The sequence below is a fragment of the Hemitrygon akajei genome, chromosome 5 (assembly GCF_048418815.1).
Source record: "Hemitrygon akajei chromosome 5, sHemAka1.3, whole genome shotgun sequence".
NCBI classification, from domain to species: domain Eukaryota; kingdom Metazoa; phylum Chordata; class Chondrichthyes; order Myliobatiformes; family Dasyatidae; genus Hemitrygon; species Hemitrygon akajei.
In genome coordinates, this window is record NC_133128.1 from 172,340,854 (window position 1) to 172,361,956 (window position 21,103).

At 41.5% G+C, this 21,103-nt stretch overlaps 1 protein-coding gene across 2 annotated transcripts in view; it reads left to right on the forward strand.

The window, feature by feature from the left end:
- Positions 1-294: 294 nt before the first annotated feature.
- The window catches only part of ppp1r9ala (protein phosphatase 1 regulatory subunit 9A-like A), an 88,883-nt gene continuing 68,074 nt past the window's right edge, over positions 295-21,103 (forward strand). Inside the window, exons 1-2 of one of the 2 annotated variants that reach the window (XM_073047206.1) lie at positions 295-429; positions 823-2,550. In XM_073047206.1, coding sequence (XP_072903307.1) covers positions 985-2,550 — 1,566 coding nt within the window. In that variant the 5' untranslated portion in view covers positions 295-429; positions 823-984. Of the gene's footprint in view, positions 430-628; positions 2,551-21,103 lie in introns of those variants that run through there. The other variant, XM_073047205.1, reaches the window with a different exon arrangement.

The following is a 21,103-nucleotide window of genomic DNA, read 5'->3' on the forward strand; positions in this document are numbered from 1 at the left end:
TGGGGAAAAAAAGTATTAGAATCGAAACCGTCCTAACAAAAGTAGCGGAAAGATCTTCTTTAGAAGTACTGATCTGAAAGCACTTCCATTCATTCTGTTCCTCGGGTGAAGTCCTACCGAGATTTCGGCAAATTATCCAAGAAGACATGAGCGCGTCGAACCGGTCCGGCCACGTCTGCCTCCGCAACTTCGTGTGAGTGAGTGTGTGTATGCTTTCTAACGTCGTTCAACACCTTTGTCGCCCGAGCAAAGTGCAATCGCGAAAGCCGGGCGGGTGTCAGCGGCGAGCGCAGGGCTGGGCTCACGGCCGCGGGAGTGCGCGCTCCCGCCCCGCAAGTTGGGAGGAGGACGCGCTCATGGCGATGGCCCGCAGTTAGGGAGCAGCAAGGAAGGGAACGGCACGGAAAAGTGCAGACCGACTCCCTACCGGTACCGAAGGCTTGGGGGGGGTCGTGCTCCGGGGGTCGGGGAGGGCGAACTCACTCCTCACCTTCCCTTCCCCTTCTCTCTCTCTCCCCCTCTCTCTCTGTGTGAAAGTGGGCGGGAGGAAGACGGAGCAGACGGGTTCCTTCCCTGAAGCGCTGACGGGAGTTCCGAGCGAAGTCGAAGCCCGGGGTGGTCTCCCGGCCGCGGCCGAGCGCACCCATGTGGTTGGCGCGGGAGAGCCGGGCCAGGCCGGGCCGGGCCAACGGCCGCCGCTCAGTCTGCTGTCCAGGCCGCCGTGTCGCGCCGACTCTGCCCGCGCCAACACACTTCTAACAACGCCCTAAAAGTTGCCGCTCGATCATTGTGACTCTTCTCGGCTCATTTTCCTTTCTGCAGATGGAGAGCCTCGACCCGCCCAAGTAACCGCCGAGGGTTCAGCCCAGAAGTGGCCTTTCACATTTTGTCCTGTGGCGAAGGAGCCGTCGGTCACCTCCCGGGGCGGCCACCCAGACTTGGCTAACAGTTGCCTTCGTGTCTGAGTGGTCGAACTGATCTAATATGATGAAAGCTGAAGGTAAAGGAGAAAGGACGTTCAGGAGCGCATCGCCCCACAGGAATGCGTACAAGGCGGACTTTCAGGCTCTGAGGTGTACTTTTGATGGAAGCCATCAGGATAATAATTCTAAAATGGGTGTCCAAAGATCAAATCGAGAAACTGAACATAGAGACGATTTGCGGGGAAGACATTTCGGTAATCGCGTGCACAAAATAAAAAATATGTTGTTACAAATGGGTAACCCGGCAGATGACGCGACTGAAATGAATGAAACCGGCAAGGCTGATTTGCGCCCACTTTCTCCGCTAAAACAACCAAGTGGAGCTGTCTGTAGTAGCGTCCAGAAGTCATGTCATAAAATGCCTACTAGTTCTGACAGAAAGCACAGTGAAGATGGAGATTTGGATAAAACGAGTATGGCTGAAAAATTCACCGAAACGAGAAAACTTTTCGAGCGTCAAATTGGGGAAAAAGTGTTTGATAAAACCAATCAAAAAAGCGAGCATAGAAGTTCAACGAGTAATTATTCTTCAGAAGGTAAAAGGAGCAGCTCATCGTCTTCAGAAAGCGGAGTCAGGAAAGTTAAGAGTGATTTAAATACCACAGCTCTGTCCAGCAGCAGTTCGAGAGAGAATCAGAAAACCGCTGGAGATATAAAACATAATCAGCCTCGTTCGTCACTAAACGCCGGGCCAATTTCTCGACGATTAGAAAGCTTTCTCGCGGATAGCGACAGCGATGAAGCAAACAAAGACAACAAAACAAACTGCGGTGCGAGTGAATATCGGATTACTGGAGGGCACCAAAAGTCACCCAGCACTTCATTTACTAGTAAAGGCGCACCCCCTGCAGGAGATGATGTGAAATGGTCGTCTTCGATTTCAGTGAATTTTTCCACGACAAAAAGCAAAGATCCGAAAGAGGCAATAATAGACGATTGTAATACTAGTTTCAAGACGCAAAATGCAGACGGGTCTGGTGAAGATTCTGAGGCATATACATTTCATAAAAGTACTGTTGCAACCAGTACTTCATTCAACAATGAATTGGACAACGATGTTTCAAATCTACCTCCAAACAAGATAGGAGTAGTTCGAGCTGAGTTGGTGGAAGTTCAGAATGAATCTTCAGAGAGTGAAATTGAATTCGATAACGTTTTTGATGGGAGGGAGATGGGGCAACTTCAGAGTGTTAGCCAAGAGATGGGGCAGAAATGTGAAGTTTCTAAAAGCAAGGAAGATGAAGAGCTGACATTTGATGATATAACAAGTAAATCAAATGATAGTGTTGGAGAAGAGGAGGATGAGGATACAGAGAATACTGAAGAGGAAGACAGAATTAGTGGAAAGGTGTTCTTGGGATCAGCAGTTTGTGGGATTGAGAATGCTGCATTTGTGGATGATAAAGATACTGAAGGGTCTTTCCAAGAAGAAAGCAAAAGCAAGTGTGATGATGAAGAAGTTGACTATGTCCTTGATGATGACTACGAGGAAATATCTGGACTTTCTGAAGAAGAAGAAGAGCCAAAGTTACACAGAAAGGTTTATTTCTCCACAGCCCCAATCAAGGTAGGATTTTGGAATTTCTTAAGTCACTTAATATTGATACAGAGTTCCTAAAACCCTTAAAAGATATATTCCTTTTTATAGTCCCAAACATTGGATATATCTTTCTTCTGAATGAGTTTTCTAATTCACAACAAAAAAAGACAAGAAAATAAGAAGTTAACATAGTATTTTCAGGTATCTTTCATTTTAAACATAACAGATTACAGTAAACAGTCAGGAAGTCTGGCTACACATTTACATTGTGATTGATGACCTTGCAATAACTCATTTTGCTTTTGGATCTCTACACAATTCAGTTATTAATCACTGTTTATCACCACTCAGTTTCTTAAAATTTGCTGGAAAAAAGCTTCCTCAATAGAAGTATTACTTGAAGTAAGTGAAAATGCATGACTGTAAAACATGGACTGAAATGTAGATATTTTACATTAATTTTCAATATTGTAACAGTGATTCTGCTTCACACTAAAATGATACTTTGTCATGACTTTCCATGTAGAATATCACGTGAGGCAGACTAAACTTTAAAATTGTTTTCTACGTCAAGCATTCTCTACAGTAAAACTGTAAAGGATTGTTGCTACTGAGCATCTGGTTTTAAAAAAAGCTTCATTGATCAAGTTCTGCTCATTTAGCTTGTGATTTAGTATATTCAAAATCTTTCCAATCCATAACATTTGGCTTCTAAATCAAAATCCCTACTGTCTTTATTGATGGGAAGATGGTTAGTGCAGTCTGTAAATGTGATTTTTGAGATATTCAGCTGAATATTTCTCTGAAATTTTTGTGACTTATCAGCAAAATATTTTTATTAATATGGTAATAATGTAACTAAAATGACATTTGGCAGCATATATTTTGGTCAAAACTATTATTTTGATTTCTGTTTTTAAAATATAATTATTCTTCTAGTGTATAATAATGGTCTTGCAGCAAGGTTGAATAGTCCACAGCTAACATGACGTACAAAATTTCTGTGCAGTCAAGTGTTTAATTTTGTTTTAATAATGGGTTACTGTTATATGTTAATTATGTTATATAATTTTATGGTATTTAAATAGCAATATTACAAGGAGGTGCCACTTTTTAGAACCCAGTGTCATATTGTTTGAAAAAGATTTTTTATTTAAACTTTTCTGTAACAAGATTCTCACATTTTTATGTAGCTAGCTGAAAGTACCTTTCTATAATTGGCAAATGACAAAGAGTTTGTAAGCGAAACTGTCAATAATAAGCATTAATTTGACATCAGACATTTTCATAGGTGCAATTTGCTTAGCACTCTGAAGAGGGAGGGGAGGCAGCCATCATAAAAAAAGTTGGTTATGCAAATGAGTAGGTTGGGATTTAACCCTTTGTAGGAAATATGACCCTTTTAAAAATTTGAATACCTCGTTGGGTATAGCATATAGCAGTCACATGTCTGCAAGGGAGTTTTCTGCCGTCATCCTGATAGCGGTGTACACGTTGGGCCAGTGTCGGATGGGCACTGGAGGAGATGGGCATCGTGATCAACAATTATGAAAGAGTGCATCCTGCTGCTTTCTCGTTTCTTGTGAGGGATTTCAACCAGGCCAACTTGAAGAAGTCTCTAAACAAATACCAGCAACATATCATCTGTGGAGCCAGAAGAGCCAACATACTTGACCACTGTTAATACCACCATCAAGAATGTTTCCTGGGCCATCCTACACCTGCAATTTGCAAAGTACAATCACCTAGCTGTACTTCTACTCCCCGAGTATAGGCAGAGACTAAAGAGTGCAGTACCAGTGCCGAGAACCAAGATGTATGGACAGGGAGATGGAGGATGCTCACAGTACTGCTTTGAGTTGGTGGACTGGACAGTATTCAGGGAATAAATCTGAATAAATACATCACTGTTGTCACTGGCTTCATCAGGACCTATGTGGATGAGTGTGTGCCTTTGAGAACATACCAGACCTACCCAAACTGTAGTGTGGGACCCTTGGCTGCTGTAACTCCTTCCCAGTTGTAGCAATGAGAAGAGTGCATGGCCTGGATGGTGCAGCCACTGATGATGGATGGTGCTTTTTAATGGCAACACTCTTTGTAAATGTGCTGAATGGTGGAAGGGTTTTGGCTTTGATGGACTGGGCTGTACCTACCACTTCCTGTAGACTTTCCTGTTCTTGGGCATTGGTGTTTCCTTACCAGACTGTGATGCCATCAGTCCAGATACACTCTACTGTGCATCTTTAAATGTTTGTCACAGTTTTAGATGACATGCTGAATCTACACATGCATAGTTCTCAGAAGAAATGCAGTAGGCAATGCAACAAAGAATGCACAGCTTGCATAGAAGGGAGTGTGCATTTCTGCACCACAAACTACCCTCTCAGAGTTGTGCTACTTGTGGAAGAATTGAGTCACTGTAACATTTTCTTATATACTTATATGATTTGAGTAGAATGAGCATTTTGGAATATATAAGTGGTCTTCAGTGAGTTTTCCAGCGTTAATTTATTAAATGTCTTGGTACCAGTGGTGAACCTTAATGAAGGACATGGCGTATTGTTCCTTGTTTTATGTATTTCAACATTATTTCTACATATTTTTCTGCCTCTTGGAGCTCAAAATGAATTGTGTTGAGACGTGCAATCTCAATCAGAAATCAGCATCAAGTTTTTACCACTGACGTGTACTGACATTTTTGTTTTGAGGCAGCAATACAGCGCAGGGCATTAAAATCACTGTAAGTTACGAAATAGATAAAATGTTCAAAAGATGAATGGTGAGGTAGTGTTCATGGGCTTAGAAATTATATAACTGAGGGGAAGAAGCTATTCTTCAAAAGTGGAGTGTGGGTATTCAAGCTCCTATTTCTTCTCCCTGATAGTAAAATGAACAGGGCATCTCCAGATGGTGAGTGGCTTTAATGAGGCCACCCTGAGGCACTCATTAAAGATGTCCTCGATGGTAGGAGGAATTGTGCCATTGATGGAACTGGCTGAGTTTCTGCAGCCGCTTTTGATACTGTGCAACAGAGATTCCGTACTGACCTGTGATGCAGCCAGTCAGAATGCTCTCCTCTGTATATTGAAAGACATGCCTACATTTATAAAAGCTAGATAGTTTAGTAACTTCGGTCTAATTCTTTGAAAACTTAGTTGGACCTTGTATAACCAAATGCAAGATTTCTGGGGAGTTATAGAAATAGTTTAAAGTCACTTCCAGATTGTAGCCTGTGAAGTTGTGCTGCATTATTGAGATGAACTCAATTTCAGAGTGCAATACTGGTGAACAGTGAAGGGAGACAAGTTATCATAATTTCTGCAAAATCCAGACAATAACAATTGTGTAATTTTTATCCTAGTCACAAAGCAAATAGGATAGAAGCAATGCTCTCCTTGTTGCTAAATACATTATCATTTATTTATTTAGATTGTACTTCAGTTTTCTCCATACCATTTCCTGTGGTCCACCGAGATGAGCCATAGAGTTATGCAGCCTAGAAATGGGCCCTTCGGGCCACCATGTGCTTGCCAACTATAAAGTACATGTACTTCTCACTTTCCAATAACTTCCCTGCTACTCAGTTTATAGCCTTTAAGTTCTGGTGATACAAGTACTTATCTAAAATTATGAGTGTACCTGCGTCAGTCATCTACTTAGGCAGTGTATTCCACATTCCAGCCACCCTCTGATGATAACATTTTTCCTCAGATTTCCTCTAAATTTCTCGCTCTTTGCCTTAAATCTATGCATTTTTTAATAGTAAATGTTCTTACTTTCTACATTAATAGTTCTTGCAAGAACATTGCATATCATGATTAAATTTCATCTGTTATCATTTGGATTTTGAGCAGATTTGTTGTGCCACAATAGACCTTGTAAATTTCTGCAGATGTATGGCGCAGAGCATTCTGACTGGTTGCATCACGGCCTGTTATGGCTCACAAGAGGCTGCAGGGTGTTGTGGACTTGGCCAGTTCCATCACAGGCACTGTTTATTAACTTATAGTAAATCTTTTGGTTTTGCACTGTAATACTGCTGCAAAACAACAACATTTCACAGCATTTGTCTGTGGTAATAAACTTGATTCTGATTCTATAGTCAGCAACTATCGTCCAACAACAATTCTTGTGCTAAGCTTCCAACCACACTGCCTTACCAAAAACTTAAAGCACATTGTTCTGGCAAGATTTTCTAATAACAAAGCTATGCCAGTTATGTTTGGTTGACCCTGCCCCCCCAAATTAAGATTTATTCCATCCCTGAAAGTTTTGTTTCAATAACTTCCCTGCCACTGATGTCAGACTCACTAGCTTGTATTTGATTGGCTTGTCCCTGCTTCTTTGGTAGAATAAAGAAGGGCACAGAGATCAGCCATTTAGTAAATATTTGCTGCCATCCAGTCGGCTAGCACCACATCTGTAGCCAGTAAAAATGTGAAAAATTCTCAAGCCTCAGTAATCTTCTCCCTTGCTTCCTGTGTCAGCCTGCGAGTCATCAAACCTTCATGAATTATCCAACTTTAAGTCCGCTAAATGATCCAAGATCTTTTTAATCATATTATATTCCAGAATTTCACCGGCCCCCTTCCTGAATTCTTCAGCTTTATTGTCCTTCTCCTTAGTAAATTGAAACGAGTCATAGGTCCTTCATCTGACTGAGTTTACAGATTACCCTTCGCTCCATGCAGGGGTTGCCATATTTGTACCTAATTGGCCCTAAAATCCCTGGGAATTTTTACTGAATTTTGTATTCAAATACTATTTTATCTCCCCTCTTTTCCCTCCTTTACACTACTACTTTACTTTGCATTCTCCTGAAGAGCTTCCCCGATTCCAGTTCTGTGTACCTACCTTTTGGTTTCTTTTTAATCCAGCCCTCTATGCCTTCGCATCATTGGATTTGCTGCTCAATGTTTCATCCTTATGAGAACACGTTGCCCAGAACTCTCATTACTTCCATTTTCCCACTCGCCAAATATAGACTAAACTGTAAATATTTGCTCCCAAGTCTACTTTTGCCAGGTCTTGTATTATGATGTGAAAACTGTCTTTTTCACAACACTGCCACCCTTATCCCAATCCATAATTACCCTAGAGCTGACACAGCTATAGTCACTATCAACAAAATGTTCTCCACTGACGTTTTAAGTACTTCTGCTATCTTCCCAAAGATTATGTATACTGTTATTCCTTCAGTAGGGATACATACAGTAGCTAGGGGCTTAAGTTCTCTTGAACACATCAGAATTCCATCCTCCCCTTTCTATGGCTTATACACTTAACAATTCTAGTTAATATAATGGAATTTGAAATCTCCAAATCCCCTTCTACTGCAATGCTATTATTCATGCCTCTTACTATGATTTATCTGCACGTCCCTCCTCTGCCTCCTGATTATTAGGAGGCCAAGGTAGATCTCTGGCAAATTGATTGCCCTCTTTGGGTTCCCATCGTGGTCTCATTTGAAATGCCTGTTGGAAGTCTTCAAGGAAATAAAAAGCAGGATAGACAAAGAAGAATCAGTGGATGTTGTTTACTTGGATTTTCGGAAAGCCTTTGACAAGGTGCTGAACATCAGGCTGCTAAACAAGATAAGAGCTGATGGTATTATGGGGGGATACTGGCATGGATAGAAGATTTGCTGACTGACAGGAGGCAAAGACTGGGAATAAAGAAGGCATTTTCTGGTTGAGTGCAGGAGACTAGGGGTGTTTTGCAGGGTATTGGGACAGCTTCTTTTCATGTTATATGTCAGTGATTTGGATGATGGAATTGAAGGCTTTGTGGCCAAGTTTGGAGTTTGATGTTCTTGTGATTGCATTTTTGATTGTTTTTTTGTGCTGGGAGAGGGGTATCTAGGGGCTGTTGTTCTTGTTGCATTTCGTGTAGGGGAGGGGTTTTGAGGGTTGATGATCATGTTGCCGTTCTTTCTTCTTGGTTTTGTGGCTATCCGGAGAAGAAGAATCTCAAAGTTGAACACTGCATGCATACTATGGTAATAAACAAATCTTTGATACAAAGCTGGGTGGAAGGACAAAGAAGTGACAGATGGAAAACAGTGTAGGGAAGTGTGTGGTCATGCACTTTGGTGGAAAGAATGAAGGCATAGACTATTTTCTAAATGGGGAGCAAATTCAGAAATCAGAGGCGCAGGATTGGGAGTCCTGGTGCAGGATTCCATAAAGGTTAACTTGCAGGCTGAGTAGGTGTTAAGGAAGGCAAATGCAATATTAGCATTCATTCCAGGAAGACTAGAATATGAAAGCAAGGAAGTTATGCTGAGATTTTATAAGGCACTGGTTAGACTGCACTTGGAATATCATGAGCGGTTTTGGGCCCTTACCTCAGAAAGAATGTGCTGGCATTGGAGAGGGTCTAGAGGAAGTTCCCAGGAATTAAAGAGTTAATGTATGAAGGGTGATTGATGGCTCTGGACCTGCACTTGCTGGAGTTTAGAAGAATGAGGGGTGAACTCATTGAAACCAATCAAATATTGAAAGACCTAGATGGAGTGGATGTGGAGAGTATGAAAACCATAGTAATTGTTCATGTGGTGTTTGGCAAAAAGAGGAATTAGTTCACTCTTTTAACGTGATAAAATGTATGAGAATTCAATGTTAGGTGTTTGAGGATCAGATGAAACTGAATACACAAAAAACCTAGTACTCAAGATTGGAGAAACTTGATCATTTCTCATTGCCCGTTTACTTTGAAATGCAAACATGTTTAAGAATATGCTTAAGAAGAAATCAACAGAGAGTTGGAACTGTCTGGAACTATTCAATAAGTCATGCAGCATCTGTGGAAAGAACAACAGATTTAAGTTCTCAAGTTGATGCCTTTCACCAGAACTGTTCAGTCTATCTTGTGCTTAACAGAAGATGATAAGGGCAATATTTTGTCAAGCTGTGCACTTCACAAATATTAGGTAATAAGATATAGGAACAGAAGTAGGCCATTTAGCCCATTGAGTCTGCTCCACTATTTCATCATGGCTAATCCTATTTTCCTCTTGGCCCCAATCTCCTGCCATCTTCCCGTATCCCTCCATACCCTGACCAATCAAGAATCTTATCAGCCTCTGCCTTAAATATACTGTACATGAAGACTTGGTCTCCACAGCTGCCTGTGGCAAATAATTCCACAGATTCACCACTCTCTAGCTAAACAAAAAAATTCCTCCTTATCACCATTCTAAAAGGATGCTCCTCTATTCTGAGGCTGTGTCTTCTGGTCTTGGATATTTCCACCATAGGATACATCCTCTCCACACCCACTCTATCGAGGCCTTTCTCCATTCCAAGAATTTCAATGTGGTAACCCTTCGTTCTTTGAATTCCCGTTAATACAGGCCCAGAGCCATCAAATGCTCTTCATGTGACAAGCCATTCAATCTCGGAATCATTTTTGTTAACCCTCTCCAGTTTTTGCATATCCTTTCTAAGATAGGGTCCCTAAACTGCTCATAATACTCCGTGAGGCCTCACCACTGCTTTATAAAGTCTCAACGTTACACCCTTGCTTTTGTATTCTAGTCCTCTTGAAATGAATTCTAGCATCACATTTGTCTTCCTCACCACAGACTCAACCTGCAAATTAACCTTTAGTGACTCCCAAATCTTTTCGTGACTCGGTTTTTTGTATTTTCTCTCCATTTAGAAAATCGTCGATCCTTTCATTTTTTTTTTACCAAGGAAAATGGTCATACACTTCCCGGTGCTGTATTCCACCCATTAGCAAAAAGTTTTAAAATATTTTGGTAAAGTCCATGCTGCTATTAAGACCGAATGTTCACTTCTCACTGAAAGGTTGTGATCCCTAACAGACAATTGATTCTGTCATAGCCAGTTTGTGTCTAGAAGCAGAAATTTTAAAAAAACTACTACAAAGTGAATATAAGCCCAAACTTAAATATTAAAAACAATACAATAAAATGTAATAGAGGTTGACACTTACAAGGGTAATTTCAATCCAAAATTCATTGTGAACCCGTATGTGGTTTTACGCACTACTTTGTTCTGCCATGTTCACTTGGTTACACCTCATAAGTTATCATTTTTTAATAGACTTTTAGGGTCACTATTTATCAGGCATTCATGAGGAACATTTGATAGCTCTAGGCCTGTACTCACTGGAGTTTAGAAGAATGAGGGGAGATCTCATTGAAACTGACCAATGAAAAGCCTAGATAGAGTGGTGTTTTTTTTTATTAAGTGCAATCGTGAACAACAGCCAGATCAGAAATGCTGATCAAGTCAACTAGTTCCCAAAGAGAACTCTGAAAGGCCAATCAGATGGTTCACTGCTGCTCAGGCAATAGAACATAAAAAAAATTATATGTACAATTAAGAAACATTAAAAAATTGTAGAAATGCTGGAGTCATGATGATCATGATGAAGTCTACTGGAGAGAGACATTTATACACATGCTGTCCTCCATAATTCAGAGAGATTGAAGTGTGAAGAGGATGTTTTTATAGTAGAAAAATCTAGGACCAGAGGGCACAGCCTCAGAATGCAATGACCTCCCTTTAGAACAGATATAAGGAGGAATTTGTTTAGCCAAGGTGGTGAACCTGTTAAATTCATTACCACGGACCATTGGGTATATTTAAAGAAGAGGTTGATAGGTTTTTGATTAGTAAGGGCATCAAGAGTTGTGCGGAGAAGGCAGAGCGATGGAATTGAGGAGGATAATAAATCAGCCGTGATGGAATGACAGCAGTTTTGATGGGCTAGATGATCTCGTTTTATTTGTTTAGAGATACAGCACCGAATAGGCCCTTCGGCCCTTCAAGCAGTGCTGCCCAACAACCCATGATTTAACCCTAACCTAATCACGGGACAATTTAACCTATTAATCAACTAATTTACTAACCGGTACGTCTTTGGACTGTAGGTAGAAACTCACATGCATGTGGGACAAACATACAGATTTGCTTACAGAGGACTCCAGAATTGAATGCCATACTCTGATGTCCTGAGCTGTTGTAACATCACACTAACCACTACACTACCATGGTTCCAAATTTCTTATGGTCCTCTAGAATATCCTCCTCCATTTTTCAGTAATGAGTCTTTAATCAAAACTAGCAAAGTCTTTCAATCCTCAGTGTAGCTATCCTAACATGACACTGTCATTCCTCTTGGATCAGGACTCATTTTCTAAGGCCCCCTTCCAGATTCCTCTTTCCTGGGAAATGAACTGCAGAATGCACATTAAATATATGGACAATACACTTAAGGTTTATAGAACAAAATAAAGGTGCATTCTATTGAGTATGGGAAGTGGTTGGATTGAGGACTGTAACCTTAAGTACACAATTTTTCTGTCCTCTCGGACAATTCTGTGCAGAGTAATATAGCAGGTTATTCAGTAAAACTCCGACATGCTCTTGACTTTGGTTGTGAGTCATCAAAGTCTCACAACTAGCTGGTTTTATAGATCATTGGGTATTACTCCTTTTAAGAGGCAAACACATTTTAATTCCCTTTTTCTAGATGTTAAACAGTTCTACAGTAAGAACCCACTGTGTGAGAGTATCAGTGTCCTGGTAAGTTGAAAGGAAGAGCAGCAAATGAGCCTGATGCCAAACCATCAGCATTTCCAAATAGTCGGACAAAAGATTATTGGAGTTCCACTGAAATTATAAAATTGCATTGGAGCGTCGTGATCTTGGGACTTAAACATGCTGGTATTCTTGTGATTCATAAATGTATTTTTCTTTGTTAGTGAACCAATTTAAATAATGCACAATGCATTTCTGGAAGAAGAAAACTCATCTTTACTGTCAGTAACTGAAATGACTATTCTCAACACAAGGTTATTTATTATTTAATTCTGCATTACTTAAAATAATTTGGAACTGCTCTGTAAAATCTGTGGAATTTACTTTAATATCTTCATATGTTGAATTTCTCCCTATAGCTTGAACCTGAACTTAATTTTGCTCAGTCATTGACACTAGTATCAGAGCAAAATCTACAACATACGTACGTATGCACTTTCCCAGGATATGACATTGGAATTTAGTTAGTCTTAGAGTTGGAATGTTTCTGTTTGGCTTCCAGCAATTTTTTTGCTTAGTTGTGTTTGAGAAGAAATAGAGGAAAAGGCAATGGGCAAAATATGTATATTAAGGTAAAGTTACATTGTGATGGATATTCACTTCCTGGGCCAGAAGATCTTTTCTTTTTGCCAAGCTTGGCTTTTTAAACACAGCAATTGCCACTTGTAAGTATCAATATTTGTAAATTAGTCTTCCAACTAATTAGCTTCTGGTCATAAATGGGGGCTAGTCTTCAGTTCTAAATGTAAATGGAAAGCAGTAATCCAGTTGAAGTTAGAAGGGCAGTTTTGTAAACAGGTGTGTCATCTCTAGAAAGCATGGTGTTCAGTCAGTGCGTTGGCTTATTGTTGCTTAAGAGGCTTCAAGTTTCAAGTCCAAGGAAACTTGCAGACCAGATGGAGACATCACTTAGCATATTAATAAGTTGGAAGGTTTATGTACTCAAAAAATGAGCTTCACTGCATTAATTGTGAGTATCTGGGGAATTTCTCTCCAAGAATCTTTTAGATAATTTCATTTGTGTAAAAAGGGATTCTGAAAGAATATTATATATGTCTGAGGTTATTGGCAGAAAAAGGGTATAAATGTGGACAGCCAGTTAAGGTTTATTAGGAATGGGATAAGGAACATCAAAAGACATAGAATAAACACAGGGTGAACTAGAGTCCATTCTTCTAGCTTTGATTTCTGCAACAGATAGCTGGTTCATCTGCTTATTGGCATGTCTTTTTAGTTTACTGTACTTGTGTTTAGGAAATCCTTTGTGTTTTAGAAATGGTTTGTAATTCGGATATGATTTTTATTAAGATAGAAAATCCTCAGTTTTAAATGTGTTTTAAGAATGCAGTTTGGATTTAAATGTGTGTCATTAAAAATAAATGAACTGTTTTAAACTATTTTGTTAGCTGGAAGTATCTTCTCCTTGGTAGGGAAAAGAGAGCCCCTTGTCTTTGAAGGTTGGGTAGTTACAGTATAATCTCCCTTTAGTGAGGATACTCATTGCTGGTTGTATCCAAAGGGGCTTAGTGTCTTTGCTTAAGTTTAGAACTTCACGGTCGGCAAACCCAATACCATCATAAAGCTCTTGCCCACATTGTGGGACACACTTCCAAAAATATTGGTAATTTTGAGCAAAGGATGTTGCAAAACAAAGAGTATTTACTTCAATGTATGGCATTAATTTCCGGCAGTCACTAGACATGCTCATTTCATGGAAGTAGATGAAGGGAAGTGCTGAAACACTTCATTAAAAACATTTAAATTGCATCATTAAATTATAGATACTGTTTAACCTTGGTAGCTATCATTTCTTTTCCCTCTATTTACATTGCTTAGTACATTGTGGTTCTTTGCTCCATTCCAGTTTTGGTTTGTGGTGTCTGGTGCAGAAACAGATGGATCTGGGATTGGGTGAACAGATGCCAAGTCCAAGCCCTGGCTGAGAGAGAGATCTGAGTTGTTAGAACATAGAAATCTACAGCACGTTACAGGCCTGGTGATCTACAATGTTGTGCCAACCATGTAACCTACTCTCGAAAATGCCTATAATTTCCCTAGTGCATGGCCCTCTATCTTTCTAAGCTCCATGTACCTATCCAGGAGTCTCTTAAATGACCCTATTGTATCTACCTCTACCAATGTCACTGGCAATGCATTCCACCACTCTCTGTGTGAAAAACTTACCTCTGACATCCTCCCCCCCCCCCCCCCCCCCAATACCTACTTCCAAGCACCTTAAAACTATACCCCCTCATGTTAGCCATTTCAACCCTGGGTAAAAGCTTCTGGCTATCCACACAATCAGTGCCTCTCGTCACCTTATACACCTCTATCAGGTCACCTTTCCTCCTCCATTGCTCCAAGGAGAAAAGGCCAAGTTCACTCAACTTATTCTCATAAGGCATACTCTCCAATCCAGACAACATCCTTATAGATCTCCTCTGCACTCTCTCTATAGTATCCACGTCCTTCCTGTAGTGAGGTGACCAGAACTGAACACATCACACATTACTCCAAGTGGAGTATAACTAAGGTCATATATAGCTGTAACATTACTGCACAGCTCTTGAACACAATCCCACAGTTGATGAAGGCCAACACACCATACGCTGCCTTAACAGCACTGTCAACCTGAGCAGCAGCTTTAAGTGTCCTAGGGATGTGACCCCAAAATCTCGCTGATCCTCCACATTGCCAAGAGCCATACTGTTAATATTATATTCTATCTTCAAATTTGACCTACTGAAATGAGTCACTTAACACCTATCAGTGTTGAACTCCATCTGCCACTTCTCATCCCAGTTCTGCATCCTATCGAGGTCTCTGTAACTTCTAACCTCACGCTGTAACCCTCTAGACTATCCACAACACCCCCAACTTCTGTGTCATCAGCAAACTTACTAACCCACCCTTCTACTTCCTTATCCAGCTCATTTATAAAAATCACAAAGAGGAGTGGGTCCAGAACAGATCCCTGCGCAACATCACAGGTCACCGGCCTCCATGCAGACTACAAACCATCTACAACCACCCTTTGCCTTCTGTGAGCAAGCCAATTCTGGACCCACAAATCAAGGTATCCTTGGATCCCATGCCTCCTTATTATCTGAATGAGCCTTGCATAGGGAACCTAATCTAATCTAATGCCTTTCTGAAATCCATATACACTACATCCACTGCTCTACCTTCATCGATGTGATTTGAATGGAATCGGGCTCGTGACTTGCCCTTGACAAAGCCACGCTGACTATCCCTAATCAGATTTTGTCTCTCCAAATGCTCATAAATTCAGCCTCTCAGGATCTTCTCCAACAACTTGCCCACTACTGAAGTAAGACTCACTGGTGTATAATTTCCTGGGTTATTTCTATTTCCTTTATTGAAGAAGGGAACAACATTTGCAACCCTCCAATCCTCTGGTTCTTTTTCCATCCCTATTGATGATGCAAAGATCATTACCAGAGGCTCAGCAATCTCCTCCCTCACTTCCCACAATAGCCTAGTGTATATCTCGTCTGAACCCAGCGACTTGTCTAACTTAATGCTTTTCAAAAGCTCCAGCACATCTTCCTTGATGTCTATATGCACAAGCATTTCAGTCCACTGTAGTCATCCCCACAATAGCCAAGGTACTTTTCCCTGGTGAATATTGAAGTAAAATATTCATTAAGTACCTCCGCTACCTCCTCCGACTCCATGCACACATTTCCATTATGGCTTCTGATTGGTCCTGTTCTCACATGGGTCATCATCTTGTAGAATGCCTTGGGGTTTTACTTAATCCTGCTGACCAAGGCCTTCTCATGGCCCCTTCTAGTTCTCCTAATTTCATTCTTAAACTCCTTCCTGGCAACCTTGTAATTTCCTAGATCTCTATCAGAACCTAGTTTCTTGAACCTTTCTAGAGTTTTTCTTCTTACTAGATTTTCTACATCTTTTGTACACCAAGGTTTTTTTTCTGTACCATCCTTTCCCTGCCTCAGTGGAACCTTGTTGGTTGTAGCCCGGTTGGAGTCCAGCAGTGTCAAAAAGTGAAAGTGGATTTGGTGATCTGACCCATTGCCCTAAATGTTGCAGAAAATGCAAAATCTGCAATGCCACTATTTAGATAGGCCTTTACTTATCTAAATATTAAAACAATAGTGCTGATGCTGGAATTTAAAATAAAAATAGGAAGTGCTGAAAATATAACGCGTCTATGGGAAGAGAAGCAATTAATGTTTCTGGTTGAAATGCTTCGTGAGAATGTTGACATTCTGATAAAGGACCTTAAATCTGAAATGTTAACTTTATTTCTCTTTACATAAGTGTGACCTGACTGCTGAATATTTCCTTACTTGCGTTGAATTTGAAAAATAGAAATTGCGTTGGAGGAAGAGGTAAACCTTGGTATATACAAACCTATTTTTGAGCTCCGATTATTAATATGTTTCTCAGTGGCAAGTTTTTTCTGTCTTAATAAATTTTGTTGATTATGATCACTTTTTAAAAATGAATCAGGCAGCAAATTGAGACTAAAATACACTAAGGTGTAATTTTCCACCATGCATCTTATCTACATACTTGTAAAAATTATTAAATCATTCCTTTGCCTATTTCTCATTTCTGATAAAGAGTCTTCAATTTGAAACAATAACTGTTTTTCCACAGATGCTAACAGGCAGTGATTTCCTTGCAGTTCCAAAATAGTGTTCAGAATTCAATAGGAAGAAGTACAGTCGACGTTTCGGGCTGAGACCCTTTGTCAGGACTAACTGAAAGAAAAGATAGTAAGAGATATGAATGTGGGAGGGGGAAATCCGAAATGATAGGAGAAGACAGGAGGGATAGGGATAAAGCTAAGAGCTGGAAAGTTGATTGGCAAAAGGGATACACAGCTGAAGAAGGGAAAGGATCATGGGACAAGAGGCCTAGGAAGAAAGAAAGAAAGGGAGAGGGGAGCACCAGAGGGAGATGGAGAACAGGCAAGGAGTGATTGTGAGAGGGGCAGAGAGAGAAATATAAGGGGGGATTAATAAATAATATTATTCCCCCCCCCTTTTTTCTCTCTTTTTTTCCTCTCTCTGCCCCTCTCACAATCACTCCTTGCCTGTTCTCCATCTCCCTCTGGTGCTCCCCTCCCCCTTTCTTTCTCCCTAGGCTTCTCAGCCCATGATACTTTTTCCAGCTGTGTATCCCTTTTGCCAGTCACTTTTCCAGCCCTTAGCTTTATCCTCCCCCTCCTGTCTTCTTTCATTTCGGATTTCCCCCTCCCCCTCCCACATTCATATCTCTTACTATCTTTTCTTTCAGTTAGTCCTGATGAAGGGTCTTGGCCCGAAACGTTGACTGTGCTCCTTCCTATAGATGCTGCCTGGCCTGCTGCGTTCCACCAGCATTTTGTGTGTGTTGCTTGAATTTCCAGCATCTGCAGATTTCCTCGTGTTTGCATTCAGAATTCAGTGCTCATGATGGGGTCCCCTCCACAATGGAGAATTCAAACACAGATTGCGTGACTGCAGAGCATCTGCGTTCAGTCTTTAAGCCATTTTAATTTTCCATTTCACATTCATTCCGACCTGCCTATCCGTGGCTTCTTGTGCTGTGATAATGAGACCCAATGCAAGCTTGAAGAATGGTATTTTATCTTCTATCTGGCCATATTGCAGCCTTTGAGACTGAATATTGAGTTCAGTAACTTCAGGTAACTCACTTTCCCTATTTTGTATTAGAAGTGACTAATTCTGTTTTCTGTCTGGAATTATGATTTACTTTACTTCTCCACTAGCATGGCCTGATATATTGGTTATTCCCTACATCTCTGCATTTTGCAGCTTTCATGTTCCTTTGCATTCTCTCTGAAACTACTTCAATTTACAAGTTTTCATAAATTTTGTTTGTATTCTCTCTGTGAACTAGATAACTTCAATAGCTTATCTATGGAAAAGGGTGGCCCGGCACTCACCTGATAAGTACTAGACAGACAGACAGGCATACTTTATTGATCCCGAGGGAAATTGGGTTTCATTGCAGTTGCACCAACCAAGAATGGAGTAGAAATATAGCAAAATTAAACCAAAAATAATTAAATGATAATAAGTAAATTATGCCAAGTGGAAATAAGTCCAGGACCAGCCTATTGGCTCAGAGTGTCTGACACTCCGAGGGAGGAGTTGTAAAGTTTGATGGCCACAGGCAGGAATGACTTCCTATGACGCTCAATGTTGCATCTCAGTGGAATGAGTCTCTTGCTGAATGTACTCCTGTGCCTAACCACTACATTATGGAGTGGATGGGAGACATGGTCCAAGATGGCATGCAACTTGGACAGCATCCTCTTTTCAGACACCACCATCAGAGAGTCCAGTTCCACCCCCACAACATCACTGGCCTTGCTTGTTGATTCTGTTGGTGTCTGCTACCCTCAGCCTGCTGCCCCAGCACACAACAGCAAACATGATAGCGCTGGCCACCACGGACTTGTAGAACATCCTCAGCATCGTCCGGCAGATGTTAAAGGATCTCAGTCTCCTCGGGAAATAGAGACGGCTCTGACCCTTCTTGTAGACAGCCTCAGTGTTCTTTGACCAGTCCAGTTTATTGTCCATTCGTATCCCCAGGTACTTGTAATCCTCCACCATGTCCACACTGACACTTTGTATGGAAACAGGGGTCACCGGTGCCTTGGCCCTCCTCAGGTCCACCACCACCAGCTCCTTAGTCTTTTTCACATTAAGCTGCAGATGATTCTGCTCACACCATGCGACAAAGTTTCCCACCGTTGCCCTGTACTCAGCCTCATCTCCCTTGCTGATGCATCCAACTATGGCAGAGTCATCAGAAAACTTCTGAAGATGGCAAGACTTTGTGCAGTAGTTGAAGTCCAAGGTGCAGATGGTGAAGAGAAAGGGAGACAAGACAGTCCCCTGTGGAGCCCCAGAGCTGCTAACCACTCTGTCTGACACACAGTGTTGCAAGCGCATGTACTGTGGTCTGCCAGTCAGGTAATCAATAATCCATGACACCAGGGAAGCATCCACCTGCATCACTGTCAGCTTCTCACCCAGCAAAGCAGGGCGGATGGTGTTGAACGCACTGGAGAAGTCAAAAAACATTACCCTCACAGTGCTCGCCGGCTTGTCCAGGTGGGCATAGACACGGTTCAGCAGGTAGACGATGACCTCCTCAACTCCTAGTCGGGCCTGGTAGGTGAACTGGAAGGGGTCTAAGTGTGGCCTAACCATAGGCCAGAGCTGCTCCAGAACAAGTCTCTCCAGGGTCTTCATGATGTGGGAGGTCAATGGCACCGGTCTGTAGTCATTGGAGCCACTGAGGCGTGGCATCTTCGGCACAGGGATGAGGCAGGATGTCTTCCACAGCACAGGAACCCTCTGGAGACTCAGGCTCAGGTTGAAGACATGGTGAAGTACTCCACATAGCTGGGGGGCACAGGCTTTGAGTACCCTGGGGCTGACACCATCCGGGCCTGCAGCCTTACTTGGGTGGAGACATTTCAGCTGTCTTCTCACCTGTTCAGCTGTGAAGCCCGCCGTGGTGGTATCAGGTGGTGGAGGGGTGTAGTCATGAGAGCAGGATGGAGAGCGGTGAGGAGGGGTAGGAGGGGAGAGTGGAGTATGTGTTGGTTGGGGACTGACACCTGATGAATCATGTGGGGGATGGGCAGGGGCCACAGTGTCAAATCTTTTGAAGAACAGGTTAAGTTTGTTGGCCCTGTCCACACTGCCTTCAGCTCCTCTGTTGCTAGTTTGCCGGAACCTAGTGATGGTACTCATCCCACTCTAGACCTCTTTCATGTTGTTCTGCTGGAGTATCACTCAAGCTTCCTCCTCTACCTGTCTTTAGCCTCCCTGATCTTGGCTTTCAGGTCCCTCTGTATTGTCCTCAGCTCCTCCCTATTTCAATCTCTAAATGCCCTCTTTTTAGTGTTCAGGCTGGCCTTAATGTCCTTTGTTACCCATGGCTTGTTATTTGAATAACAAAGGACAGTTCTTGCCGGAACATTGCAGTCCACACAGAAGTTGATGTAACCAGTGATGCACTCTGTGAGTCCATCAATATCCTCTCCATGTGGCTCACAGAGTGCCTGCCAGTCTGTCACCTCAAAACAACCCTGGAGTGCTTCATAAGCCTTTTTCCCTCATCTTCTCCATCACCCCCCCCCCTCCACTGTTAATGTTAACATGTTTTCTCTCTTTTCATAGATACTGCTGATCTGCTGAATGTTTCCAAAATGAGAAAGCCTGCAGATGCTGGAAATCCAATGCAACACACACAAAATGCTGGAGGAGCTCAGCAAGCCAGGCAGTATCTATAGAAAAGTGCAAACAGTTGATGTTTCGGGGCAAGACCTCCTTTTGGACTGTTCCTGATGAAGGATCTCGGCCTGAAACGTCAACTGTTTACTCTTTTCCATAGATGTTGTCTGGCCTGCTGAATTCCTCCAGCATTCTGTGTGTGTTGCTTTGTTTATTTTGGTCTATTTATACCTCAATGCACAAGCAGTATAATGCTAGCTCTGCTATATGTTGTATTTATACACACATTTCTCTTAAAGCTATCTTTTAAAGATAAATCAAAAGATGTGATAATGTTAACTGGTTCATTGGAAAGTGATGGTGGGGAGCTGCATTGTCTTGGTTGTTACCCAGACAAGGCCCTCGTGCCTTGAAGACGCCAGCATAGGAGACACCAGAATTGGCTGTGTACCGCTGAAGTTTGCACTGGGTTGGGGGCTGCCCTCCATTGTTTGCTTAGTGGAAGAACAAGCTGAACCAGGATAACTCAGGGACTTGGGCTATATTTATTTTCTCTCTTTGTGACTACGTTTTTCTGAAATTATAACCATATGTAATAACAAATACTTTATTGATCCTGAATGTGAAATTCTTTTGTTACAGTAGTAACATTTTAAACACACTTAGCAGTGTGTAGATTTAACTAATAATAAAGTACAGATTAATAATATACACAATAATAATTTACCACTGTGCAATAATAAAGAATGA